We start from the raw sequence: 23,156 nt of genomic DNA, 5'->3' as shown, positions 1-23,156 counted from the left end.
AGAGTGTAGAGGATGCAGGGATCTCTCAGGGTGGAGAGGGTGCAGGGATCTCAGAGTGGGGAGGGTGCAGGGATCTCTCATAGTGGAGAGGGTGCAGGGATCTCTCAGAGTGGAGAGGATGCAGTGATCTCTCAAAGTGGAGAGGGTGCAGTGATCTCTCAGTGTGGGGAGTGTGCAGGAATCTCTCAGGGTGGAGAGGGTGCAGGGATCTCTCAGGGTGGAGAGGGTGCAGGACTCTCTCAGAGTGGAGAGGGTGCAGGGATCTCTCAGAGTGGAGAGGGTGCAGGGATCTCTCAGAGTGGAGAGGGTGCAGGGATCTCTCAGAGTGGAGTGGGTGCAGGGATCTCTCAGAGTGGAAAGTGTGTAGGCAGCTCTCAGGGTGGAGAGGGTGCAGGGATCTCTCAGAGTGGAGAGGGTGCAGGGATCTCTCAGAGTGGAGAGTGTGCAGAGATCTCTCAGGGTGGAGTGGGTGCAGGGATCTCTCAGAATGGAGAGGGTGCAGGAATCTCTCAGAGTGGAGAGGGTGCAGGGATCTCAGAGTGGAGAGGGCGCAGGGACCTCTCAGAGTGCAGAGGGTGCAGGGTCTCTCAGAGTGGGATGGGTGCAGGGATCTCTCAGAGTGGGGAGAGTGCAGGGATCTCTCAGAGTTAAGAGGGTGCAGGAATCTCTCAGTGGGGAGGGTGCAGGGATCTCTCAGAGTGGGGAGGGTGCAGGGATCTCTCAGAGTGGAGAGGGTGCAGGGAGCTCTCTGGGTGGGGAGAGTGCAGTGATCTCTCAGAGTGGGGAGGGTGCAGGGATCTCTCAGGGTGGAGTGCATGCGGGGATCTGTCAGTTGAGAGGGTGCAGGGATTTCTCAGGGTGGAGAGGGTGCCGGATCTCTCAGAGTGCGGAGGGTGCAGGGCTTTGTCGGAGTGGAGAGGGTGCAGGGATCTCTCAGAGTGGGGAGGGTGCAGGGATCTCTCAGGGTGGAGAGGTTGCAGGGATCTCTCAGAGTGGAGAGTGTGCAGGGATTTCTCAGGGTGGAGAGGGTGCAGGGATCTCTCAGAGTGGAGAGGGTGCAGTGATCTCTCAGAGTGGCGAGGTTGCAGGGATCTCTCAGAGTGGAGAAGGTGTGGGGTTCTCTCAGAGTGCAGGGGGTACAGGGATCTCTCAGGGTGGAGAGCATGCAGGGATCTCTCAGAGTGGAGAGCATGCAAGGATCTCTCAGAGTGGAGTGGGTGCAGGGATCTGTCAGAGTGGAGAGGGTGCAAGGATCTCTCAGAGTGGCGTGGGTGCAGGGATCTGTCAGAGTGGAGAGGGTGCAGGGATCTCTCAGGGTGGAGAGGTGCAGGGATCTCTCAGAGTGGGGAGGGTGCAGGGACCTGTCAGAGTGGAGAGGGTGCAGGGATCTCTCAGAGTGAAGAGGGTGGAGAGGGTGCAGGGATCTCTCAGTGTGGAGAGGGTGCAGGGATCTCTCAGAGTGGAGAGGGTGCAGGGATCTCTCAGAGTGGAGTGGGTGCAGGGATCTCTCAGAGTGGAGAGTGTGCAGGGATCTCTCAGGGTGGAGAGGGTGCAGGGGTCTCTCAGAGTGGAGAGGGTGCAGGGATCTCTCAGAGTGGAGAGTGTGCAGAGATCTCTCAGGGTGGAGTGGGTGCAGGGATCTCTCAGAATGGAGAGGGTGCAGGAATCTCTCAGAGTGGAGAGGGTGCAGGGATTTCAGAGTGGAGAGGGCTCAGGGACCTCTCAGAGTTAAGAGGGTGCAGGAATCTCTCAGGTTGGAGAGGTTGCAGGGATCTCTCAGGGTGGGGAGCATGCAGGGATCTCCCAGAGTGTAGAGGATGCAGGGATCTCTCAGGGTGGAGAGGGTGCAGGGATCTCAGAGTGGGGAGGGTGCAGGGATCTCTCATAGTGGAGAGGGTGCAGGGATCTCTCAGAGTGGAGAGGATGCAGTGATCTCTCAAAGTGGAGAGGGTGCAGTGATCTCTCAGTGTGGGGAGGGTGCAGGGATCTCTCAGGGTGGAGAGGGTGCAGGGATCTCTCAGGGTGGAGAGGGTGCAGGACTCTCTCAGAGTGGAGAGGGTGCAGGGATCTCTCAGAGTGGAGAGGGTGCAGGGATCTCTCAGAGTGGAGAGGGTGCAGGGATCTCTCAGAGTGGAGTGGGTGCAGGGATCTCTCAGAGTGGAAAGTGTGTAGTGATCTCTCAGGGTGGAGAGGGTGCAGGGATCTCTCAGAGTGGAGAGGGTGCAGGGATCTCTCAGAGTGGAGAGTGTGCAGAGATCTCTCAGGGTGGAGTGGGTGCAGGGATCTCTCAGAATGGAGAGGGTGCAGGAATCTCTCAGAGTGGAGAGGGTGCAGGGATCTCAGAGTGGAGAGGGCGCAGGGACCTCTCAGAGTGCAGAGGGTGCAGGGTCTCTCAGAGTGGGATGGGTGCAGGGATCTCTCAGAGTGGGGAGAGTGCAGGGATCTCTCAGAGTTAAGAGGGTGCAGGAATCTCTCAGGTTGGAGAGGTTGCAGGGATCTCTCAGGGTGGGGAGCGTGCAGGGATCTCCCAGAGTGAGAGGGTGCAGGGATCTCTCAGGGTGGAGAGGGTGCAGGGATCTCTCAGAGTGGAGAGGGTGCAGGAATCTCTCAGAGTGGAGAGGGTGCAGGGATCTCTCAGAGTGGAGAGGGTGCAGGTTTCTCTCAGAGTGGAGAGGGTGCAGGGATCTCTCAGTGTGGGGAGTGTGCAGGTTTCTCTCAGAGTGGAGAGTGTGCAGTGATCTCTCAGTGTGGGGTGTGTGCAGGAATCTCTCAGAGTGGAGAGGGTGCACGGATCTCTCAGTGTGGGGAGTGTGCAGGACTCTCTCAGAGTGGAGAGGGTGCAGGGATCTCTCAGAGTGGAGATGGTGCAGGTTTCTCTCAAAGTGGAGAGGGTGCAGTGATCTCTCAGTGTGGGGAGTGTGCAGGGATCTCTCAGAGTGGAGAGTGTGCAGGGATCTCAGAGAGGAGAGGGTGCAGTGATCTCTCAGTGTGGGGAGCTTGCAGGGATCTCTCAGTATGGGGAGGGTGCAGGCATATCTGTCATGTTATACCAGCAAAACAGAGGGCATTGATTGGAAGAAAAAAAGAGGCCTCATACTGCTTGGAAAATAAATGTCTAACTGGCTACAAGAGGAATCTGTGTACAGATATTCAGATTATTAAAAGTAGTGAACCAGGTTAATATGGTCCTAAAAATGCTAACAAAACACTGGAGTTCATTCATGTAAGGGCAGAATTGAAAAGCAAAGAAGTTATGTTAAACTTGTAAAGAACCTTAGACTTTGAATACTGCGAATCCTCCTGGTCTCTATATTACTGGAAGGATATAGATGCACTAGAGATGTTGCAGAAAGGATTCACCGGAATGATTCCAGGACTGAGAGGTTGTTTCTATCAGGAAATATTGAAAAGGCTATGGATCATTTCTCTAGAAAAGAGGTGGGGGTGTGGGTGCGGTGGGGTAGTCACCTGAACCAGTCCAGGGGTTATGTTGTACTTTTTGTTATTTTTTGCATTTTATTAGTCTCCTATCAAGTACTTTACAGCCTAGAGGCCAGGGCCAGTGTCCCATCCTACAGAGGAAATGTGAAGGGATCTCGGAGGATGTTAGACGCCAAACTGTGTGCTGGGTCATATTCTGACAAGTGAGTTAAGGTACTGGACCTTTAAGTGGCCTTCCTGAATCACAGCTCCTTAACTTTCAATGATGGTCTTAAAGGGACGTGGCTGTTATGGAAAAATACGTTTGGCAAATCTTTTCTCCTGCCACCCACCTCCCCACTGGTTGGCAAAATGCATTGGGATAACATGAATGCCATTGAATCCTGTCACTTATCCACAGCTGAAAATGCACCATGCTCTGTTCTGATTGTCCTGACATTCCCAGGACTGTTGACTCTTTGCTAGGTAGACTTGTCCTAAGTGATACTGCTTCATGATTGAGCCCATAGGGTGAGGACTGGATGATTGTTTGACTGTGGAGAGCATCACAATTGAGCCAATTCTGTCTCCACCTAATCTCCATACAATTACACTCTCCAGCAACCCTATGTTTCTTTCCCCACTCCACTCCCACTCCTCCCTTGCCTAGAGACACCAGGGACAATGATTGAACTCAGCTGAGACCAGTTAGCTCAGCACAGAGCAGGAATTGAATGCCTTCACCAAAGGAGCTGAGTTAAACGCTTTTCTCCTGAGAACAGTGCTCCATTAAAACGTGTTTTAAATGGATTGACCCAGTGGTGATAATACCTTTGACATAATTTTAAAACAATATTGACAAATGCTTAGCAGTGACTGAATAAAATGTATACAAAATAGTTATGTTTCCTGACTACAGTATGAACTGCATTTGTGATTGCACTTCACAAACTTTGGATAATTTCCACCTTGTCAATTTAGGAAATTAAAATTGCACAAAATATTAACTGTCACTTGGATAGTACAAAGCTTGAATCATGCTGAAGAGAGAGACATGTTGCTGATGCTTTTCGTCCTGCACTCATCAGGACAAATGCAAGAATGCCAAATTTCAAACGACTTGCCAGCCAACCAGCACCCTTTTCTCCTGCAGTATAAATTGTTGTGATTGTCTGAAATTGAGTGCAAGATGGGCAGCTTCAGTCACATGTCTCTCGTTACAACAATAAAATATTAACTGTCAAAACAAAGTAACATATCAACAATCTAATCATTTGCCCAGAATGTATTTGAAAGCAAGACTCACCTGACAGGTGCACTTGGTACAGCTGTCCACTGTCCACTCCTCCTTGTTGTCAAAGAGACGGCCACTATGCCAGCACTGGCCTGGTTGAAAGTTCTTTAAAGCATCGTCCAGGATGTCACGAATGATTACATTTTCTTCCGTCTGCAAAAAAGATTTTCCAGGCATAGCAGTGTTATTGAATCTACATGTAGCATTTAAGTTTTACAATGCTATACTGAGAGGTATACTCCTCGGTGTTTGTATTCCCCTTTTGCTAACAGTGTGACGTGTAGTTTGTTTCAAAAACAGCAAATACTAAGGTCTATGACACGTACCACTTTGACCAGTCCATCGGCCAGATTGCTGACAAGAACCCTCAGGCCATGCAGCTCCTTAAACATGTTCCCAATATCACTGCAGGAATGGTCGCAAAAGTCCACAACCTTATTGGTTTTGTGGCCGATGAAATCGCTCTTGATGGCAGGGCTGACACCGGCAAACTCTTGGTTTTCTTTGCTGTTGGTTTCCTCGGCTGTGCCATGAAAATGAAACAACAGAATAGTCACCACGTGTAGCACTAAAGCCGTTTTCAAAATTGGATTGGGGGCTGTGATGGCAGCATGGTGGTAAATGTTACCGCATTAGTAATCAGAGTTTGGGACTGATGTTCTGGAGATATGAGTTCAAATCCCAGCATAGTAGCTAGGGGGAATCTAAATTCAATTAACGAACAAGTACTGGTCTCATCAATAATGATTGTAAAACTATTGGATTGTTGTTAAAAACCCATTGGTCTCCCTAGTGGAAAGGAAACCTGCTGTCCATACCTAGTCTGGCCTATCTCACAGAAAGACAAAACAGTTCAGACCAGTGCTGTTATTTCCCAGTTTTTACTGGTGTTCCATTTTAAGGTATGGAAGACCATCATACCAGAGCAGTATTCTTATTTCCCAGTTTTTACTGGTGTTCCATTTTAAGGTATGGAAGACCATCATACCAGAGCAGTATTCTTATTTCCCAGTTTTTACTGGTGTTCCATTTTAAGGTATGGAAGACCATCATACCAGAGCAGTATTCTTATTTCCCAGTTTTTACTGGTGTTCCATTTTAAGGTATGGAAGACCATCATACCAGAGCAGTATTCTTATTTCCCAGTTTTTACTGGTGTTCCATTTTAAGGTATGGAAGACCATCATACCAGAGCAGTATTCTTATTTCCCAGTTTTTACTGGTGTTCCATTTTAAGGTATGGAAGACCATTCCAGAGCAGTATTCTTATTTCCCAGTTTTTACTGTTTTTTTGTTCTGGGATGTGACTCCAGACCACAGGTAGTGTGGTTGAGCCTTAAATGTTCGAGTTAGCCACTCAGTTATATCCAGCTGCTACAGGATACAGCACTATGGATATACCTGCATCACATGGACCGCAGTGGCTCAAGAAGATGGTGCCCCACCACCTTCTCAAGGGCGATTAGGCAGAAGGAATGTTTGCCTTGCCGTATTTTGAGACTGAATTTTTTTTTAAATCCTCAAAATGGCCACCCAGCAACAGTTGTTGATGTTTTCTTTCCAGTTGCCAGGTGATTGCTTTTACAGAACATGTTCAAGAACCGAATCAGCAGAATTTTAATGGACTCAGCACGATGAATCTGTGGCGACAGCCTCATTGCCAATCAGAGCCGTCAACTTCACAAATAAAGTTCTCACATTAGGAGTAGAATCATTAGGGAACAGATTCCAGAGTCAGCGTGCATCCAAAATAATCACAGCTAGGGACTGGAAAGTGTAATGAGGATGGAAAAATGATGGCAGATGCTTTTACAGAAGCGCAGCCCAGATGTGGGGACTCCTGCACTGCCAACGGCTTGAAACTCAACACACACCATCCTTTCGACACTTCAGTCCCCCTGCTAAATCTGAAATATTGCCACTGACAACACATTACATTATTGCTGATGAGCCCCCTCAGAGAAGGAAAACCACCAAACCATTACATCAATATCCTTATTTATGGAGATTGCTATTTTGCTAAGATTATTATTTTTGAGTCGCTTCCACACCAGAATGAAAATGAAACCACAAGATAGAAAAATGGCTCAGAAAGGGCATTCAATCCATCCCAGCAAGAAAGGTTTCACGTCCACCCAACATGACATCCAGCTCTCTCTCTCATACAGTTTCAGTCTTTTCTCTCCACTACATCTATCCTTATTCACTCACAATGTATCACTGACAGAGTGCTGTCCTGCCACTGTGCTGTCTTTCAGTTGAGACATTAAACCGAGGCTCTCTCAGGTAGGCGTAAAAGATTCCATTGCACTAGTTAACTAAGAATAAAGGAGTTCTCCCTGGTGTCCTGGCCCAACATTTATCCCTCATCCTACATCACTAAAGAACAGGTTATCTGGTCATTATTATCATATTGCTGCTTATGGGACCTTGCCGTGTGTAAATTGGGCAGCTATGTTACCTACTTCACATCAGTGACTACACTTCACTAAAGTACTTCACTGATTGTAAAGATGTTCTAAAGGTTGTGAAAGATGTGATATAAATGTAAGACTTTTTTTTCTTGCCTCTTTATTTATTTCCTGAAGGATGATATAAAATGTAATGTAATTGTGAACTCAATGACTCGCTCTGTTCTCCATATATGATTATGGAGCCAATTTAAACAGGCTAAATGGAAAAACATGCAGCACAGTGCAAATCCATTAACCCAATGGTTAATGAACCATATCTGCCAAGTTAATATATTAAGTTAAGGTCTAAAAAATGCTGACATACGAACATATGAATTAGGAGCAGGAATAGGCTATTTGGCCCCTTGAGTCTTCGCCGTCATTCAATAAGATCATGGCTGATCTCATTATGACCTCAACTCCACATTCTGCCACCCCCGACAACTTTTGACTCCCTTGTTAGTCAAGAATCTATCCACCTCTGCCTTAAAAATATTCATGACCCAGCCTCCACTGCTCCCTGGTGAAGAGAATTCCACAGACTCATGACTCCCTGAGAGAAAAAATCTCTCCTCATCTCTGTCTTAAATGGAAGACCCCTTATTGTTAAACTGTGTTCCCTAGTTCTAGTCTGCCCCACAAGGAGAAACATCCTTTCAGCGACCGCCCTGTCCCCTCAAGATTTTTATTATTTATTATTTTATTCTTTATTATTGTCACTGACTTATTATTGAAGAACTGGGCTCTATCCTAGAGCTGAAAACAGACAGAGAGATTAGGCTGACTGAGCGAGAAGCTACTTTCAAATCAGTGTCTGTGGGCTGTCTGCAGAAACAGGGTCCTCCAACATCAAGCTGCAGGCCAAGTGTAAAATCAGAATGACTTGCAATGTCTACTAACAATCTTCCCTCCTGCAGGTCTGGATGAGTCCTGGTAGGTTTACAATTGGCTTGCAGCCGGCTAAATAATACCCCGGCATCTAGAAGTGGTGATGCAAACATTGCTCTGACACCAATGTAGAACCTAAAACTGGGCTAATGTCTATTCCTGTGTCTGTCAGCTGTGGCTCAACTGGTAGCACACTCACCTCTGAGTCAAGAGCTTGTGGGTTCATGCCCCATTCCAGTGGCTGCATTTTACAGGGGAGCAGAAGGCTCACCCACCCATTAGCCCCCAAAACTTGGGAGGAAAGTTGGCTGGAAGCCAACTTACCCCATGCAAGGCCATCTCACATCCATAATATGCTGTGGGTGGGCTAAATTGGCTAACAATGGGAAATCTGCCCCTCACGAGGAGGAAGTCCTGCCCTTGGGAGCTGCTGGCCAATCAGATTTGCTGGCAAATCCAGCAGTCCTGGCAGTGCCAAGACCTCAGTCATGGGCAGTGCTTGGACTACAACCAGTGCCAAGAAGAAGATCCAAAGGATCCTAGAGCGAAGCAAGTCCAGGGTATTGTGTGGATGGCCAGCTCGGGGTGGGGGGGGGGGGGGGTGGTGCTGGTGCCGGTGGGCTTTGGAGAGCAGATGGGTAGGAAGGAAGGGGGAGTACTATATTAGGAGGGCTGACACTGATGTGCAAAGTGGCAAGAAAGTTGAGTTCAAACTGAAGATCAGCCATGATCATATTGAATACTGGAGCAGACTTGACAGGCTGCTATTGTCTACTTCTGCTGTTATTTCTTATATTCTCATGTCCTTATGGGTCCTGCAATCTGTGTTAAGTGTAGACATTGCTGTTGTTTCTCATCGACTTGCACTGGGCCCTAACACTTGTTTTACCAATGACATTTTCTCAACACAATAAAAAGGAATTTAGACAAATAAAGTCAGGGAAGTCAAAGTGTAAACTGATGAGCACTGATTTTCATATTTTTCTTTTCTGCATGCTAAGGAAACTGATATTATCCCAATAATATAATATAAATAACAATAATACTGCAATGGCATTCTGGGGAATTGTCAATATCTCAATGATACTTTGATAGGTTGAGAATGTCACAATGATAACTCTGACGAATGATAATCTGACAGTAACTCTCTGGGGAATGACATTGGTATTCTGGAGAATTGTTGATAACAGAATGATACAAACAAGGAATGATAATATTTTAATGTTATCTTGGGAGATGATATCTCAATATAACTCTAAGGAAATTGGTAATGTCACAATGATAATCTGGTGAATTATTAATGTCAGAATGATAATTTCGCAATGATACTATAGGGAATGATAATATCATAACTATACTCTGGAGTCTCACAATTTAGCACTAAGACAAAAGAAATGTCTTCAATCAAAGAATTATGCATCTTTGGCAAAGGCTGTGGATATTCTCTCTGCCTCTGTTTATAGCTACTCCTATCAGAAGATCTGCTGTCATGGTATGTCATACTTGTCTATCTTGCGCCATCCTCACACACCCACTGGAACGCATTGACCCTCTTTCTGCTGACCTCCACTTTGTCCTCTAGGAGAGATCTCTCTAACTTTTCAGCTCTGACCAAATGGTGGAAATACTGAAATTCTCCTTTCTGGATGTCACTCTTAAGAGTTCTTTTTGCTTTTGTAATTTCCTCTCATAGACCCTGTGGTCGGTATATTGAATTTTAAACTTACATCTTAGCATCCACATTTCAAGGGCCTTTATTTTATTTCAAAGGTCTTTATTGTTCAGGTTCTGTGGTTTACAGGAAGGTCGATAGAATGCAGCATCTTACGAGTTTTTTCATTGTTACAAGCTTGAGTTTTCTTGTTGTCAACACATCTTTCATCTTCTCAAAATTATTTCTGGCTATCTCCATCCTTTTTCTGACTCCAGCATCGCGTCAATCATCTTCTGTTATCATTTGTTGATGCTCGATCATTGAATATATTCAAGACAGGTGTCAACAGAGTTTTGGATACGAAGGGAATTAAGGGACAAGGGGATAGTGCAGGAATGGGGATTTGAGGTCGAAGATCAGCCGTGATCATATTGAATGTTGGACTAGGCTCAAGGGACCGAAAGGCCTACTCCAGCTCCTGTTTCTTACTTTTCCATGTTAATTGATAATATCACAAAAATACACTGGCGAATTGGTAAAATTGCAATAAGGAATTGATAATACAATCTCCACAGCTTGCAATGTCCGGAGTTAAAACCGGCAGCCACCGAGATTGACCAGAAGACCAATAGCTATTATCCATGTGCATTAATGTCAATTTCAAAGTTGTTGGTTCCAGTATCTTAGGAACTCCATTCATTTTGAACAGAAACAGTTGTATTCCCCCACTACTGCGCACCTCATTAATGTTTCCCTTTCATTAAATCCACCTCCATATCCAGATCTTTCTCTTCATTTGCCATTCTCTGCATGTTGCCCTCTTACCTTGTCCTGTTCACATTCCGGTAGATTTTACAATGCCAGTTCATTGGTACGAGAGCTACAGCTTCTTCCTGCAAAAATCTATCCAATTCCTGTTCCTCCGGCCTTCATTAGGTTTGCCGTAATATTGAAAGAATTGTATTGTACAAATGGAGGCACCTAATGTCCAATATCGCACCTGAAAAATGGCTTATTTTCTCTCTCTCTCTGTAACATCCCAGAGCTGCATCTTCAATGGGAGTAGATCAGATGGCTGAAAAAGGTTTGTGTCTGTGATAGCAACTGGATATACCCAGATTTTTAAAAAAGCCAGGAAACATCAACTTTGCAAGAAGAACAATGATACTTGGGGAAATTGATAATATTGCAATTGCAGGAATTGAAAATATCACAATAATACTTTTCCCCCAAGGTAATATAACACAAATACTCCAGGGAATTCTAATATCATAATGATACTCTGAAGTAATGTAAATCTTACAATAATATGCTGAAGGAATGCACTTAACGCAATGAGACCGTGGGGAATTATTAATAGACTGCTTAATGACACAACGTAGTTTAATTAACAAGATAACACTCAGGAGTTAAGACAATGCACACCACTAACATTCAGGAATTTATGTATTCAGATAACAGTGCTAACACTCAGGAGTTCGGATAAGGCGCAATGCTAACACTTGTGAGTTCAGGTAAGAATTGATTTCCGATGCGATGGAATTTAGGACTAGCAGACAGGATGTACCAAGCAGATTGGCAGCGAGTTGATTTTGGAAGACCATGTGCAGTGCACATGTGCGGTAAGGGTGTCATCACGTGGGAGGAGTCTCATGCATGGGTTTGATTAGCTAGACTGATGCCAATGCAGGTGGCTAGGGAATGCTGCACATACACATGGACTAAAATGGAAGTGATCATCCCTGGTCAAAATCCAGTCCATTTACTGCATCACATATGTGACTATCACAATGATAATCTGGGGGAATTATAATACAAGAGTTTTATAAGATTCATGAGAAATCGAAACATGAGCATGGATCTTTTTTATTCGAACATTGCAAAGTCTGTGACAATATGGTAGAATTCGACAGGGTAGCTAAGAAGCACGCCATTTCCAGTTGTTGAAGGGTGTAGAATGAATCACCATAGACACAAAACTAAAGGTGAGAGGTTGGCTCAGAAAACTTTAAAGGCAAAGTTCTGAGGATGTGGAATTTACTTCCAGGGTTAATGATGGAAGGGGAACCATTGCCCCGGAATTTTTTCAGAGCATCTCCAAGCTTGGGACTCCAATGCAGACTGGTTTCTGGCTTAAGGCCGTGGAACTTGTACAGCACTGAAGAAACTCTGGGTATTTGTCAACACTGAAGGTAAGATTGGCCAGGTGGATGCAGAAAAAAGGGTGGAAAGGATATGGAAGCTGGATGAGTAAATGTGTTTGGACCTATTTAATCGAACATGGACAAGTTTAATCTACTGGTCAGTTTCTATGTTGTAACTTCTATTTCTAGGTATATCCAAATGATAAGCTGGGGGATTGATAACATCACAATATCCCGGGATAATGATAACATCACAATATCAGTTTAGGAGAATATACCTTTTTGTTGTACTTGAAATTAAATTGTAAACTGGTTTATAAAGAGTAGGTTTGGTTTAAACAGAGGAAATCGCTCTCCAAGTGGTAAAGGCATCTACTCCAATCCCACCAAAAAAAAACCTGGGCTTCATATGAAGGTTAGTGGGGGGCATTTAAGATTGTCTTCTGAATGGGGCATTAAGGAAACACCAGTCTGTATTACACCCCACAAGGATTAGATATTGCTACTCACAAGGCTACCTGTTACTCATACCTATTTGGGCAACTGTTATGTTACTGTTTGGCAAACAATGTTTTTTTCCACTGAACAGCAGTTAATGCATCAAGGAGTTTAATACCAAATGGCTAATTCAGGGACACTACGCTCTTGGATCAAAGTCTCGCTATTTGGGAGCACCATTCAGAGAATTAGGCCTCCTATCATTATACCCCTATCTCCAACATGTATTTCTGTCTCCAAGAGCACAGCTTTGCTGAATTTTCCCTCAGAAGGCCTCCATTACTGGACAGAGTTCCATATATACTGGAGGAAAGTTCCATGTGTATACAAGGGTATAACTTGAAATTCATAACTTGTTGCAATGGATTGAAGCCTAGTGTGTTCACTAGGTAGGCTCAGTGCATTTACAAGATGATAGGGGAGGCAATGGTGTAGTGGTATTGTTGCTAGACTAGTAATCCAGAGACCCAGAGTAATGCTCTTGTTTGAATCCCGCCACAGCAGATGGTGGAATTTGAATTCAATAAAAATCTGGAATTAAAAGTCTAATGATGACCATGAAACCATTGTTGATTGTGTAAAAACCCATCTGGCTCACTAATGCCCTTTAGGGAGGGAAATCTGCTGCCTTCGCCATGTGACTCCAGACCACAGCAATGTGGTTGGCTCTTAAATGTTTCAAGTCAGGATGGCAAATAGCTTGGAGGGCAATTAGGGATGGGCAATAAATGCTGGCCTAGCCAGCGACGCCCACATCCCATGAATGAATAAAAAAAAGACAATGCCAGTCCAACTTCTCCATCATGAAGATCAAATTCACACATTACCAGTAGTTCATCTATTGGATCCTGATTGAACTTTGCTCCCTGTAACCTAGCTAGAGGACCATTGTGATGTTGATCAGTCTTTGAGTTAATAAGTTACTCCTGGCAGCAGTGTTAAATTTACTCCCATCTTTCTGGTCTTCCCATTACAGCATCTAGCTGCTTCTAAGATTGAGTCCAGTATCTCGATAGCCATGCCAATCATTTCAGTTGATGCGTATGCTCTGTGCAAGCACATGCTTCCTGGAATCTCACTTAGGCAAGCCTTTCACAACCTGAAACCTGTGTCCTCCTGTCCTGGTACCTGGCATTTTTTAAAATTCATTTATGGGATGTGGGCATTGCTGGCCAGGTCAGCATTTATTGCCCATCCCTCAATGCCCTTGAGAAGGTGGTGGTGGTGAATTGCCTTCTTGAACCACTGCAGTCCCTATGGTGTAGGTACAGCCATAATGCTGTTAGGGAGGAGTGCCAGGAGTTTGACCCAGATACAGTGAAGGAACGACGATATAGTTTCAAGTCAGGATGGCAAGTGCCTTGGAGGTGAACTTCCAGGTGGTGGTTTTCCCATGTATCTGCTACCCTTGTCCTTCTAGATGGTAGTGGTCGTGGGTTTGGAAGGTGTAGTCTAAGGAGCCTTGGTGAGTTTCTGCTGTGCATCTTGCAGTGCATATGTGAATGTAGAAATTCCATTGAGCCAGAACTCAAACTCTGCATTCTCGAATATCGGATCCCCTCCTGCACTTTTCCCAAAATTATCCTAACGTTTATGGAAATTAGGATTGTGTTAATGCTGAATGAGCTTTGGAGAATCTGTTAAGATTTTAATTTTTTTTTCATTTAGAATGTGTCACAGACAAAACAATTCTATCACACTGCTCTCAATGCTTCAGAATTCCCTGATCAGAATGTATTTAATTTCACTGTTTCCAAACACATTTCTCACAAATTTATCATGAAATCCCTTTAATGCCCATGTCGCCTCCCTCTGTCCAGTGCAGCAGCATATTCACTGGTAGCAGTGCTATACTGCAATCTTCTAGTCATCTGGCACTGCTCCCAAATTTAAGGATGATTTGGAAGATTGTGGAGAGAGCTTCCATCTCCTTCAACTTTTATTTTCCTCTCCCACCGAGGATATATCCCGTCTTGACCAGGTGACTTTTCTACCTTGAGTACTTCCAGTCTTTTAAGTACATCCTCTTTATCGATTTTTATCCTGTCCAATTTTCTTCTACCTCCTCCTTTACTATGACACTGGCAGCATCTTCCTCAAAGAAGACAGATACGAGGAACTCAGTTGGTACCTCAGTCTTCCCCTTGGCCTCCATCAGAAGATCAATCTCTTTTTGGTCCCTAATTGGCCTCACCTGACCATCCTTTTACTATTTCTAAAAGAATTTTTGAGTTCCCTTTTAAGTTACCTACTAATCTATTCTTGTGTACTATCTTCTCCCTTCTTGTTTATCTTTGAGTTCTCTATGGTACTTTTTGTATTTGGCTTGGTTCTTTACTGTATTCTGAGCCTGGATTTGTGACACATAGGCCATGTCTGACCCATCTAGTAGATTTTTGAGGACATCACTAACACAGTGGATAGGGGAGTGTCCGTGGATGCTGTCTATATGGACTTGTAAAAGGCAAAAAGGCATTTGACAAGGTTCTGCACAGGAGATGACTGCCAAAAAGTAAAAGCTCACTGTATTGGAGATAACCTTGTGACGTGAGTCAGTACTTGGTTGGGAGAAAGGGTCTCATTGTGATAGACATCCCCAATGGGCTTTCCCTCCTGTAATGGCAGCAATTTCCTTTTATTAACCTTTTGAACTGAAGCAGCTCATCTTCCATCAGGCAGAGAGGCTGGTATGGCACAGTGCAAACAAACAAAACAGCTTTGTTCTCTTCCTGGCATGAGCTCCATCACTGGAACTTACGAACAGCCTCATGAACCACACTGCCACAAGAACAGCTCCACTTCCAGCAAGTGTGGTGAGCACGCGATCCAATTTGCAGTGTGAAGCATCTCTGGGCTCCACAGCTGAGACACAAGCTGAATGCCAACTGCTGTTGATATCCGCAAAGAATGACACTGAGTAATTGTTGGCAACAACTGGTGTCTCTTTCATTTGCATATGTGCCTGATGGGGTTCTGGCAGTAACGCTCAGGCAGAGCAGTGTAATTACTGCCTATGGGTGGTGGTTTGAACCTTCTTGTTTTCGGTGAGTTCCAGCAATGACACTGAGTTCAGTTACTAAGTGCACCATCCAACGAGGACTGAACTGTTCAGACCAGAACATTTCCTGGTTTGACCTTAGGGGTTGAGCTCAGTTTGTGATCTTAGGTAAGATTGGTGCTACTAGTGCTGTCAACAAATGTGCATCAGGAGAAAATAGAAAATACAAGATTGCAAGATGGGTTGAATCAAGAAGGCCCTATAGCCCATTTGATCTTTTCTTTCCAGAATATCAATCATGCTCTCTTCCCATTAGCTAGCTCCTAGCAGAACGTCTAATATTCTGGCCTCAGCTCTCCTTCACAGCAATCTTCCAACTGTTTATCATCTTCTATTAAATACTTCCCAACTCCCCTGCTCTTCTCTAAAATAGTGCTCAGGAATTTTTTATGTCCAACTGAGAAGGCAGGCGATTTACCATCTCACTCGCAAAACAGTATCTCTGGCAGTGCAGGGTTCCCTCAGTCCTGCACTGAAGACCTTGAGGTCAAATCTCTGGATTAGGAATTGGGGCACTAGAATCATTAAATCAATAGGGAAAACAGGAGAAGGGAAAGCATGGCAAAATACAACCACTGAAGAAAGAAAAGAGCATGAAAGAAAAAAATAACACCAGTGACAGAAAGGGAAATAAACTTATGAGCACCAGGCACAGACTGATACAATTCATTAAGTTACTCAGCTGCTAATGTAAGGGATTTTCACACAGGCCCTGAGATTGGGAAAGTCGTAGGATTCTACACAATGATTGCAATCTGCTTATTAACAAATGGCAGCCCCAATATCATTCTGGTAAACCTGTGCTGTTCCCCCCTCTATGGTCAGTATATCCTGCCTGAGGTACAGCACCCAAAAATGAATGCAGTAGTCCAGCAGTGGTCTAACCTTAACTTTGTACAAACTACAGTACAACCTCCACTCCTTTGTATTCCAGCCCACTTAAGATGAAGGCTAACGTTCCATTAGCCATTTCATTACAGTTTTGTACCTGTCCATTAGCTTTAAATCATATCTGTACTTGGACTCCTAAAATCTCTGTTTCTCTACATTTCCCCACTTCTCTTTTTAGAAAATACTCTGACCTAACTTTCCGAAAGCAAAGTACTGCAGATACTGGGCGTCTGAAATAATCAGATCAGAGACGGTCAGCCATAATCTAGTTGAATGAGTGGATCAGGCTCGAGGGGCTGAATGGCCTACTGTTCTTATATTCCTAAAAACAGAAAATTCTGGAAATGATCAGTAGGTCAGACAGCATCTGTGGAGAGAGAGGCAAAGGTTGATGACCTAAGAGTTCTGACAACAGGTCATCAACCTGAAACGTTAACTCTGCTTCTCTCTCCACCACTGCTGCCTGACCTTATATATCTTTCTCAGGGCCAAAATTGAGGACCTCATACTTCCCTGTGTTGATCTCTGTTTGCCACAGTTTTTGCCCATTTACTTTATCTATCTATGTTCCTTTGCAAATTTCTGCTGCAAGTGCCGAAATCCTGCAAGATTTGACCTTAGATCTTGTGCTCCACTGAGTTGCTTGAGTGAATCGTAATCCAGGAGGGTCCAGTTTGAATGGTTCAAGAACATTACCTGAGCCTCAAGCTGGTATCAATATCTTTGAATCTAGTTCTTTATATTTCCTGTCTAACAGCTACTTGCTATAATTTGTTTTGACTGAGGACCTTTTGCTGGTGCCTACCTAGAGCAGGTTCTTGGTAATACAGACTTGCTGCTCCAAGTGTTTTAAGTCAGATGTCACAAGGGTTTCACAAGAAAAATAAAACATTTAAAGTCCTTGAGGATATCTGGAGGCAGTTGGTACTTCTGATTTTATCTCCCTGATCTGCATCACACTGTCTGCTCCTTTTACTGTAGCGAATTTAGCAGAAATATAACTAATACAGACACAGATACAGCAAATCGGTGATATTGAACCAGAAAAAAACAGCATCAAACGGTACTGTAGTTTTACAAACGGGAACCTTTTCAATGATATTGTAAGGAAACAAAAACATATTTCTTCTGCAGAGAACAATAGAAAGCTAGGAATTTGTTTTAAGGGTGTTGCGCACTTAATGAATTCTGTTGAGATTATAAACTGAGTATTACTGCACCTTTGACATACCCCAAACCATCTCTAAAGCGAAGAAGAGTCATATTTGACTCGAAACATTAACTCTGTTTCTCTCTCCAAAGATGCTCCCAGACCTGCTGAGTTTTCCCAGCACTTCCTGTTTTTATTCCATCTCTAAGGTGGCTTGTTCTCCTGGGAGACCCTGCGAAATCCATCAAAAAATTTCACAATACTTTAAAGGTGTAGGCCATTTGGCTCTGAGCCTGGGGGATAGTCTCTGCCTGACCCCTCCCTATCTTGACATCAAACTTAGTGAACTCTACAATAATAACGTGGCCCACGAGGATATACAAGGCTAAACATTTCTAATCACAAATCGACAATATAGATATATAGGCTAAGGTAATTCAACCATTATTTTTATTCCTTCATGGAATGTGAGCCAAGGCCAGCACTTGTTGCCCACCCCTAAATGCCCTTGTGCAGGTAGTGATGAGTCACTCACTGTTCTTGAATCATTGCAGTCCATCTGGTGTAGGTATACCTACAGTGCTGTTAGGCAGGGAGTCCTAGGTTTTTGACCCAGCAACAGTGGTATATTTCTGAGTCAGGATGGTGCGTGGCTTGGGGGGAACTTGCGGTGGTGATGTTTCCCATGCTGCCCTTGTCCCTCTGGGGTAGTCATGGGTTTGGAAGGTGCTGTAGAAGGAACCTTGGTGAGTTGCTGCTGTGCATCTTGCATATGGTACACACTGCTGCCACTGTTTGTCGGTGGAAGAGGGAGTGAATGTTTAGGGTGGTGGATGGGGTGCCGATCATGTCGGCTGCTTTGTCTTGGATGATATTGAGTTTCTTGAGTGTTGTTGGAGCCAAACTCATACTGGCAGGTGGAGAGCATTCCATCGCACTCCTGAATTGTGCCTTGTCGATGGTGGACAGGCTTTGGGGAGTCAGGAGGCGAGTTACTCATCGCAGAATTCCCAGCCTCTGAACTTGGAAGAATATCCAGCCCCTTCTCAAAGTATTCAGCTGTTTCTAAAATGATTCCACGACTATGGGGAAAGTGCAGGAGAATGAGACCAATTGGATGACTCTTTCAAAGAGCCGGTACAGACAGGATGGGCCAAAAGGTCTCCTCAGTGCTGTGTGTTCCTCTGAATAGAGGAAATTAAGTTTGTCCACATTGGGGAAAGAAAAAAAATCCCTGATGGGCAACAAGGTTCAAGTTTTTGCAATGACACCCATCTGAAACGAGCAATCAGACATTTTTAGAAACTAATGATGGTTTGAGCTATTCATGAGCTACTTAATGCCAAGAATGCTGGAAACATTCAACAAGTCAGATAGCATCGTCAGAGTGAAAAACAGAAGGGCAGTGTTTCAAGTCGATGACCATTCATCAAAAACGGACCTGAAACATTAACTCTACCCTCCAGTGCCACAGATGTTTCAACTTCAGACTTCTAATATCTGCAGCATGTTGCTTTGTCTTTATGGAGTTGTCTGCCACCTAGCGCAGGGAATGGTTAAACCAGTTTAAAAAATAATAATAAATGGCCTAATTCCTGAGCCAGTGGGAAGTTTGATGAATGAGCTCCTCATTATAAGAGCTGGTAGGTGAAATAAGCCCAAGCTAGCTCCTGTTCAAGGACCTATATGAGCTGAGTGAACTGAAAAGCAACATTTATGTCTCTGACCTCCACATTGTTCTCTCCTCCCATCCCATTATTGATCTTTGATTATCCCACCATCTATGGCTGAAAATATTTCCCTTATTGAGATCGAAGCAAAGCTATTGTGGCTGTGGAGATTATTCTCAAGTTGTACACTTACAATAGCTGTAGTTTTCTACAATACATACATGTAGTATCATTATATTCTGCCATTAATATTTTGGCAAAAATTTTGATATAAATGATCCAGTTAGCACATATGTTTGTCAAATACTATTCCAATCGAGTTCTCTGCAACCGTCAAACCATCATGCCTTCAAACAAAAAGTAACAATTCAAACATCTCTTCTCAAGTGACTTAAGTAAGTGAATCCTTTGATAACGTTCATTCATTCCGATCTGGAGGTAGCAGTTTCCTTTCTTTAGTTCCGCACACTTTTCAAAATAACCCCAATGTTAAAGCATGCTCCAAATCCCTTTGTTTGTGGAATGGAATTAAATATGTGATTATTGTTGTTCTATGGCAGCAGCTGTCAGCTTTGTAAGTGTGAGCAGGGTAAAAAGGCTCCACTCAATCCGACAGCAGACTACGCTTCCAGTTACGCCCGTGTAACAACCACCTTAAACATTACTGGGTACTGGCCTCCGTGATTAATGAGAAGTGCAGAACAATTTCCTTTTTGAGGTTATGTCTTATAAGAACATAAGAAATAGGAGCAGGTGTAGAGCCTGCTCCACCATTCAATACGCTCATGGCTGATCTTAGGCTTCAACTTCTTTCGCGCCTGCTCCCCATATCCCTTGCTTGCCTGAGAGACCAAAAATCTATCTCAGCCTTAAATGTGTTCATTGATGGGGCATCCACAGCCCTCTGGAGTCAAGAATCCCAAAGATTCACAACCCGCTGAGTGAGGAATTTTCTCTTCATGATGGGTCCCCTTATCCTGAGAGCCCCGCATTCTACATCCCCCCAGCCAGGGAAACAACCTTTCACTATTTACCCTTTCCTACCCTTCAGAATCTTCTGTGTCATCTCTGATATTTCAGAGCAGAACAAGGTCAAACTGCAAACCAATTGAAAACCACCGTCACCAAACAGGTCTTAGAAGTGGACTGAAAATTCAACCTTACCTGTTTGGAGGCAACCTTTTTTTCGGAGAATATCCACCATGGAAGTACCAAATACAAAGCGGACATTCTGCAAGAAGCCCTGAGGACAAAATAGCAACACCATTAATCTATACCGATCAGGACTAGGTTGTGAAAATCCAAACTGGTCACTTGTGACATTAACATCGTTTTGGAAAGTATCAGATAAAATACTTGTAATTATTGAATAGCGGACACATTCATCCTGTCTAATTAACAGAATTCATTATTAATTACTCATTCGTTATCATTACTGGATTGCAATCGATAATCTGACTTCTGGTTTGTTACTAACTCTGCTAGTCCCCTAGGGGACTAACCTACCTTGAAGTTCTTCGCTGGTGTTAGTCCTTTGGCCACATACAGTTTGCTGTTGGTTGCACTCAGTTGCTCGTAAAAAGGGTCATCGAGGATGAAGCTGTCTGCAAGCTCACAGCCCACATACAGGTAAGCATTCTCCCCATTCACGTGGATGGTGATATTCTTCCAGTGGGAATCGGCAATGTCCACATCCTGGAAGGAGACCAGGTTCTGGGACTGATCCGCCGAGTACTGAAAGTCCAGAGTGTTGTCCAGGCCGTTGGATATGATCTCCAGCTGGGATTTGTAGCCAGGGCCCTCGATGGCCAGTAAGGTACCCCGGCTCCTCCTGTCCTGCCTCAGGTTAGCCATCAGGATGAAGCCCTCATTGTACTGCATGAGTCTGATGATCTCCTGCAGCTTCTCGCCCGTGGCTGCGGGAATCTTGTCAAACCTGGAGAAGCGGAAAGCCGGAGTGCTGGGGTCGGGACCTCGAAATAGCTTCACTCCTGTAGTCTGTCTGTTCACATTGCTGATCGCGAACAGGTCGAAGACAGCCTCCTCTTCCCGGGCAACAGCTGAAAGACAACGGGGAGGGGAGGGGGAAAGAAAACTATTAAAACGATCCAACGACAGCAGATAATCAGAGAGTTAACCTGACTGACTAGCGGTGCTATAGAGGTTACTATAGACAGAGGAATGACACTTGTCAACGAATGTGCTGTAACACGGAGTTGTTCCTTACCGAGGGATTGACTCCTGGCTCCCAGTGCCAGCAACACAGGCAGCAGCCACCACAGTCCATTCCTCCACAACATCAGTCCTGGGAAGAAGAGAACAGCGGATCTTCAGCGGTTTAAAGCCGGATTAACAAGCAATCAGAGCGGACAAATCGGGAGCCCCACAAACCGGTCCCCCCGCTGACAAGCCTGCTTCAATATTTCATCCTCATATACTCAAGAATTGCACATTAAAATGAATATGAACATCTGAAACAACTCCTTACTTAAGAGATTTCTGTATTATTTTGTGCTTTGAAACTTTTTTTTTGGTGAATGACAGAGACTGTGACAGTGATCCAACTTCAATTTCGCACCGAAAACGAGCTGCAGAAGTCGTTTAACAGTTCGCTCGTATTTGGCTGTGACTCACAGCTATATCCAGCCTCCTGCATTAACTGCGGACAGAAACTTCTGAAGGCAAAAAAAAATGTGCAGAGACCTGATTTAATGTTTGCAAGGAAGTTTCATTTAACTGGGCAAAAAATTGGAAATAAAACAAAGTTTTATTTTTTCTTAAACTGTTGCGTGTAACATTAATTTGTGTCTATATAGTAACGAAGTAAAAATGTAACTGTCTCACCTGGCGTCGGATCTTCTTAAGAAGCAGCAATTTGTCCAGTTTTAGAGTGCAGCTCTGCTCTCAGTGTAGGGAGTGTGTCAGGGACTTGGTTCCCCAGTTCTGCGCTCTGGGGTGACAAATCGTGAGGCGCTGCCTTTGTGTAGCAACTTGAAATAGTGGACCGCACCTCACCCTGTCCTTTATATATACACTTGATGGAGGGTGCTGTCAATCACCCGGAGAGGAAGTGCTGCCTCATTCAGTCTTTCAGGGCAGTTACATAACCCTCCCCGCCCAGCCCGTGCGCCTCATGCACAACCCACAGCTTCCCCTGTTTGCACCACCTACCTGCGGGTACAACCTGGGTTACAGCCTCCCTGTTACTCACCCCTCACCCCCACTTCCTTCTGTATCCACTCCCCCCACCGCCCCCCCCCCCCCCCCTCCCCTCCTCGTCTGGAAACCGACCACCCTTTCACGGTGTGGACCAGAGCTGGGAGGAGTGAGCAGCCCCTCGCGTGTGAAGGGCAGACACACACATTCTGACATGAATGTTGGATATTGGAACTTAAGTAACAGAGACAGAGAGAGAGAGAGAAAAAAAGGACCCGCGCCGGATTGTAGAGAACTCCAGCCCCTTCTCAGGTGGAGAGGAGGGCAGGGAGGCATCGCAAGTTTAAATTGAACTCTCCCCTTCGCCCAAGTGATTTATTTAACAGTCGGCTTAATGGGAGAGATAACTCCACATGTATGAACACACACACACACACACACACACATATACTTTAGCATTTTTTTTGGTTAAAAACAAATCTATTTGTTCCCAAGTGCATTTAATTTTTGCCCAGCTGAATGAAACTGCCTTGCAAGATATTTAAACACTTTTTTTTCTACCTTCAAAAGTTTCTGTGCCCGGTTAGTGTTGGAGGCTGGTCCCAGGGTCACAGCCAAGTTTTCAATATCCCGCTTTACAAGCGAAAAAATGATTTACGCATTAACATTCATTATGAATGTGTACACGCCGCTAAAGTGGGTTATTCATGTAATATATGAAAACAGATTTGTGCTTGGTATACAGGGAATCTCTGTTAACGTAATAGTCGCCGAGCGCAGGCAAGTTAGCTTGAAGAGACTGCATTGCCTGCTCTCCCCTCCGCTGTTCTGCGTGCATTGCTGACAATGGATTGTGATGAGGAGTCGCTCAGATGGACCA

At 44.6% G+C, this 23,156-nt stretch overlaps 1 protein-coding gene across 2 annotated transcripts in view; it reads right to left on the bottom strand.

Annotated features, from left to right (window-relative positions):
* thbs2a (thrombospondin 2a) overlaps positions 1-22,123 on the bottom strand; it is a 76,494-nt gene extending 54,371 nt beyond the window's left edge. The window contains exons 1-7 of one of the 2 annotated variants that reach the window (XM_041217559.1): positions 21,965-22,120; positions 21,609-21,795; positions 21,348-21,425; positions 20,627-21,180; positions 20,285-20,363; positions 5,041-5,237; positions 4,727-4,867 (exon numbers count right to left, since the gene is read on the bottom strand). In XM_041217559.1, coding sequence (XP_041073493.1) covers positions 4,727-4,867; positions 5,041-5,237; positions 20,285-20,363; positions 20,627-21,180; positions 21,348-21,420 — 1,044 coding nt within the window. In that variant the 5' untranslated portion in view covers positions 21,421-21,425; positions 21,609-21,795; positions 21,965-22,120. Of the gene's footprint in view, positions 1-4,726; positions 4,868-5,040; positions 5,238-20,284; positions 20,364-20,626; positions 21,181-21,347; positions 21,426-21,608; positions 21,796-21,964 lie in introns of both variants that reach the window. The other variant, XM_041217549.1, reaches the window with a different exon arrangement.
* Positions 22,124-23,156: the final 1,033 nt, after the last annotated feature.

The sequence above is a fragment of the Carcharodon carcharias genome, chromosome 2 (assembly GCF_017639515.1).
Source record: "Carcharodon carcharias isolate sCarCar2 chromosome 2, sCarCar2.pri, whole genome shotgun sequence".
NCBI lineage: Eukaryota > Metazoa > Chordata > Chondrichthyes > Lamniformes > Lamnidae > Carcharodon > Carcharodon carcharias.
This window is presented reverse-complemented; position numbering and strand designations above follow the sequence as displayed.